Raw genomic sequence first — 6,378 nt, forward strand, 5'->3', positions numbered from 1 at the left:
ACCAAATGCGGGCCTGACTGCACTTCTTTTTGTACCTGAACCCCATTAATTTCAAACCAATGTTAAAGTTTACACCATTATTATCGCGAATAAATATTCAAACAATTTTATAAAATACATTGCTTGATATATCCGAATACCTTTTTTTAAGAGTAATTGGTTGTTAAATATAAAGAAATGTCAGAATACTTCTTATAATAAATTGAGGTCAATGTGGGAAATTTCCACATTGACCCCGATTTCGGTCCAATATCTAAATGACATGATAATAATTTTACGGTCGAAGACGTAAAATGCATAGATATGACCTTGTTCATAACTTCTCTCTGCAAATGTCAAGCACAAGTTTCACGATTACAAGGCATCAAAAGTGAGGTTGTATAAAGCTAACCTATTTAAACAATATGTTGCATGTCATAAATTACATAAAAAAAGATTTGAATTTATCAATACAAATATAAATTGATTGAAAACTAAGACTAATACCGTATTAAGTTATTAGTTCTCCTAAAAACTCAACATGTTAGGAATTGAACTTATCATGATCATATCTCATATCCTGACATCCCTCTCACTCGAAAACCCGTTCACGAGGGTTTGAAAAGTGGATCATTAGGTGTTTCGTCCATTTTTGGGTCTAGCATCCAGCTAATTACTATGTGGGGATCTTATCACATTTTGAGCCCATCATCGTACACATTTTGTCAATTATTCGATGGGGATCTCATCCCTATTTTTGGGCCTACCAAAATAGAATATTAATATTTTTTAATAATTATTGAGAGTATTGGAGTAGTAGAGAATCGAAACTGAGTGCTCCTCCTGCTAGTCTGAGTTTGGTAGCATGTTAATTTATCAGTGCTCCTAAAATTTCAAAGGTGTGCCCTTGATTCCAACAAGTACTTACTCTACTTTACACTAATACTTCTTTGATTATATGATATATTTTGTGGGCGTTCGAATTGCGGTGGGAAATCGGAAAGAAGAATTAGAATGAAGGATTTGGGATTGCGGACAATGGAAATGTGAATAATATGGAATCCTAATGGATGTGGAGTGTATGATTTACCCCTTGAGAGAATGAGGTTCACATTACATATATCGCAATTAATAATTCAAATGTCAATTGAGATTTCGATTCTCATTAACCGGACTTCTATACTATACTATTATTATAAGTAGAACACTCTCTATTTGATAGTTGGTCGGTTGTTCGGTACAGTTGTTCGGTACGATAAATAACAACCGTCAGATATAAAGACAGGTAGATGAGAACCGTTGGATGTAATAAGAATATAATATTATATTAATATTTAAACTACTCTCATAGGTTCAGGGTTCGAATCCCGTCAACAATGTATTATATTTAAACTTTTATATTATTTATTTTTAACAATTTCTACATGTTCAAGGTTCGAGTCCCGTTAATAACATATTATATATTATATTATTTATTTTCAGTGAAGTCTCAAATTATCATAAAATATATATTATTATAACTTATTATGTTATTCAATTAATTTTTCATCTATTGAAAATCTATATTAATATATTAATAATTTTAAGATAAAATATATTATTATAAATTATTCAAGTATTAAAAGTAATCCGTGAACCAAATATCCCTTAATATTTCGTATTAAACTTAATCTTTTTACACATAAAAAGAAACTGAATTTGAATTTGGTACGACTTGTAAACAATGACAAGGACAAGCGGTGCAATAAACTTGGCTTTTAACAAAAGGCGTGGATATGGTTTCGAACTTTGTCTCCCGGAATCAATCTGAAACCGTATTATATTACAACCATGTCTAATCCGAGACAAGTTAAAGTTTCTTTTTGAGATTAATAATTAAGCAAGCAAATCTTTCTTTCCACAATGGGCACTATACTTTTAACATTTAGTATCCACGACTAGTTAATTACTCCTTAACATTATTATGAGTTTGACGGAAAATGGTCATGGCAAAACAACATTTTTTGTTTATATTTTCTTCTAGGACTAGGGGTTAAAGTCACTGCAGATCACTTACAAAACATCAGATGTATAAATTTACTCAACTTGTAATAAATATATCTATACACATAACTTTTTCTACATTTTCCGAATTTTAAAGACAATGAAGTATATATATATATATATGACAAAATTTTGTTAATTTGACCACACTTAGCTTTTTATCTGAGATTTGGATATACAAAGTTGATTAAAGACTATAGCTCCACAAACTTTCAGAATCATGTGAAGGTGGCGGAGAGATGGTGATCCTAGGTGGGCTAACCAACATTCCCTCAGCCATGGCCATAAGCAAATTCGGCATATCGAAAAGTTCCTCCTCGTCTACATACTCTTCTTTCATTTTCAGTAAACCAGTAGTATTCTCATTCATGACCTTACTATTGCTATTTTGTGTCAGCTGATCAGGTGCTGGCAAGGCCACACTTTCTGATATAACGACTGCCCGAGAGGCAGCAGCATTGGCCGCAGCCACACGTATCTCAGCAGCCGTAGGAGGCTCCGTTGGAACAAGAAGCAAGCTATTATAATTTTCAGCAGGGAAATTTAGGGCAGTGTCAGGGCCTTTGAGTACAAAAGAAGCTGCATCATATGCTGCAGCTGCCATTTCTGGCGTTGGATATGTACCTAGCCATATCCGTGTCGTCTTGCGTGGCTCTCGTATTTCTGCTACCCATTTCCCGCTCCGGCTACGAATTCCTCTATACACAGGATGTTTCCCAGAGGAAGAGGCCATCGGCTCCGTAATTGTAATCTTTGAAGGGAATATAATTGGTTTTTCGACTTTCGATGTTTTTGATAATAGACATGATTGGTGTTCTTTAAATTTTGGTTGATCACCTCTTTCGGGCACATGATCAGCCATAGATCAAAGTGTGTCTTTGAGAATTGAGAGAGATTCAGAGAGATTTCGAGAAAGAGATGAAAGTAGGCAAATAGATATTTGTTTTTGTTGACATAAAAGGAAGGTGTGGACTTGCAACTTATAATAAGTAGGGCTGTTGGTAAATTATGAAACTTTATTCTGTATTACGCCAAACGGGGGTACCCAATTGGTGCATAATTGCATATTATAAAACTATAATCAGCCCACAGAATTGTATCTAAATCGGTACAACACTAGACCACTTCTTATATTCAATTAAAAATAAGAATGGTGTAATTGCATAACGTGTTTTTAAAGTGTACAGAGATGTGGTTAGAATTGCCACACGTCTTAAGCGCGAGCTAGCTGTTACCTTGAAAGCTTAACACGTTCGCCGGCTTTGCTACTTTACTTTCTTCCTGGCCTGTAAATATCTCGGTTACTTAGATTGTTCATCGAGCCGAGTTCTACTAGATTTTAACATGGTGAACATCACTCGTCCTTAATTTCTTATATACAACTCGGAGCCTCATTGGATATTTTGTACCTGACTTTTTTATAATTTCCAACTTCTTGAATTTAAGTTCATTTTTCTGAGATCAGGCAGCACATCTGGGGTTTACACTGATTTCAAAATCGGTCCAAGTTTAACATATATACGGCCAGATGCACACCATAACTTCTGCTTCAAACTAATATTGACGGAGATATTAGTGAATCAAATATATATAATTAAAAACAAGTCCAATATTAGATGTAATAAGTTTCTACAATTTTGCAACAAAAAAAGTTTTTTGATGCTAAAATAGTATTTGTAGTCTAATGTTAGTTTTATTTTAGAACCAAGAAATTTCATATTTAACTGATGTAACATTTTATCCCATTCATTTTAGACATATTTACACTTCATTATTAATTATTTAATGGTGTGACAATAATATTTATAGTTATTTTGGTCCTAAATATAGATATGTATTAGAGTTGAGTTTAATAATTATGATCTTACATTATAGCTAGGAGATATAAATAGCTATAAGATTTATAGTTATGCACTGAACTTGCTCGATCTTATGTTTAATGTTATTATTTAATTTTAATTATTAGATAAAAAATGGATTAATTAACATTCTTGTCAATTATCAAATACTAATTATTTTGCTTTAAATAATTGTGAGTGCAAATGAAATTATATATGTGAATCAAATATTTGCAAGTAGTTCAACTATGTTTCAGACGACTAACGAATTCCTTCATAGGTAATCAAGTCATCTACTGCAATCTTACTTCATTAATAAACAGTTTGCACTTTGCGAGCAATTCATTTATTTTCCTCATTTCACATGTGAGCAAATTCAGTTATTTGTTATAGAAGTTAAAAGGAATTTGCACCAGAATACCCTTTGACATCTGAAAATTCCATCAAATAATCACACCAGATTGAAATTTACAATGACACTTGCATCTCCTACATTCTAACTGTGTGGCATGTATACGACTTTTTATTAATAATTCCACAAGGACATGCCAGCACTGTATTCCACATCATCTCCCTCACAGTAGTACTGATTAGGTGGAGGTAACATCATCCCTTGTGCCATCTCAGCAACCAATTGTCCAGGCATTCCAAACTCCGCCACCTCCTCATCAATGTAATGCACATTTTGAGACAATGCCCCTGCACCATCATGACATGGCGACCGAAATTCCTGCGCTGCCTCAGCCGCCGCCTTCTGAATATCCTTGGCATTGGTTGATGCCGGGATGCGCAATCTCCAAGCCGAATCAGCAAAATTAAGACAAGCTGAATGTCCCCTAAGAGCTAAAACAGCCACGTCATGAGCTCTAGCTGCCATTTCAGGTGTAGCGAATGTGCCAAGCCATATTCTAGTTTGCTTGTTAGGTTCCCTTACTTCACTAACCCATTTATTCGAGTTTCTTCTTCTAACTCCACGATACACAGGGTGTCGAGTTTGTCGCAACTTCTTTCCCTTGTCACATCTCTTTGGATTGCTAGATGCTAGCATAACCGGTGAACCCGAGCTCCCTTGTGTGGAAGATGAATAATCCGAAGCAGCATCAGGTGAATGAAGATTATAGAATGTATACGAATCGGAGTAATTAGAAAAGAATGTATTATTCATCATATCTATGAGCACAAGTAGTTGATCGAGTAGTAGTAGAGTGAGATTGTATTTGCTTAAGCTTGTTAAGTTAATGGATATAGAAACACTCATATATAGTGCACATATTTGAAGGAAGGATATTGTGGGTGGTGCGTGTATGGGAGTATAATGAAAAACACGGAATTACATGATGAAGAGGGGGAACCAACAGTAGGACCAATTAATGCCCGAAAAGTAGAAAATGGAATTGTTAGACAATTGGCTGTTTTTTGTTTGGGAGTAAAACCTCCCACTTGTTAAACTGCATGCATAGCATATGTACACTTTTTTTAGGGTGACAATGACATTGACGTTGAATCTTATATTTGACTCATGACTACGACTCTATGCTTAAATATTAATGCCATGAAATGAGATATCTGCAGTTGGAAGTTTCTTTAGTTCTGTTACAAAATAACAACATTTAAAATACTTTTAGATGATTTTTCCTGTCACTCTTTGATGAAAGGATAATAGACTTACTAGATTATCATGCTAATTAAGAGTGATTAAGTATACGAGGCTATAACCCGTGCCATGCACGCATTAATTATAATATTCTAATTTATTATTTTATTATTATATAAAAATAAATTATAAAAGATAATATTTATCTATTATTGCGATTAATGAAGTTAAAATATTTACTTATTAATTTATATGTATTATATTATTGAAATATTCAAATTTAAATAATTACGATCTTAAAAAGTTCTACCTTAACCTATAGGTGGGTGCGCGCACATGGCCTATAGAAAAGTGGGAATATTGAATAGCGATGATTTGGTATTGTTTTTTAATTTTTTCTTAAATTCTTAATTATATTATTATATAATTTGAATTATTAAAATTAATTTTGGAAGTATTTGGTTCCTACAAAAGAAGTAGGAAAGAAGTTAAGGGCGATTAAAAATTAACTTCGATAATGATTCATAAAATTTATAGTTATATTAGATATATGATTTATTTTTTTAAATAAATCATATTTATTTAAACTATATTTTGTAAGATATTAACAAACTTTTTATGAAGATTGAAATCATGTTTTTCTTATAAGAATAATGATATATAGATAAATATAGAAAAGAAGGGGTTTATATGAAAATACCCACTCTTCTTAATTTTAAAAACTATTAAGTAGCTGCAGATCTCCACAACACTCGTCTTGACTATCTTTATCAATTTTACCGACGGTTTAAATTTTACCAACAGTTGTAAACAATCACAAATCCTCTGTTCAACTTAGCAAAGAAAGTCTCTAGAAAAATAGTTGAAAAGAGAAGACAGAAACTACTAGTAAAGAACTAGATCCATTCGAGAAATGAACTCTCA

General features: G+C 32.9%; 2 protein-coding genes across 2 annotated transcripts; both read right to left on the reverse strand.

Annotated features, from left to right (window-relative positions):
- Positions 1-2,073: 2,073 nt before the first annotated feature.
- Positions 2,074-3,123, reverse strand: LOC141708174 (ethylene-responsive transcription factor ERF025-like). Its single transcript, XM_074511670.1, has one exon. It carries the CDS (start codon positions 2,882-2,884, stop codon positions 2,210-2,212), a length of 675 nt encoding a protein of 224 aa, XP_074367771.1. The 5' UTR covers positions 2,885-3,123; the 3' UTR covers positions 2,074-2,209.
- Positions 3,124-4,278: 1,155 nt separating this feature from the next.
- LOC141708173 (dehydration-responsive element-binding protein 1A-like) lies at positions 4,279-5,103 on the reverse strand. Its single transcript, XM_074511669.1, has one exon. It carries the CDS (start codon positions 5,026-5,028, stop codon positions 4,387-4,389), a length of 642 nt encoding a protein of 213 aa, XP_074367770.1. The 5' UTR covers positions 5,029-5,103; the 3' UTR covers positions 4,279-4,386.
- Between the last annotated feature and the right edge of the window lie 1,275 nt (positions 5,104-6,378).

Source organism: Apium graveolens, chromosome 2 (genome assembly GCF_009905375.1).
Source record: "Apium graveolens cultivar Ventura chromosome 2, ASM990537v1, whole genome shotgun sequence".
Taxonomy (NCBI): domain Eukaryota; kingdom Viridiplantae; phylum Streptophyta; class Magnoliopsida; order Apiales; family Apiaceae; genus Apium; species Apium graveolens.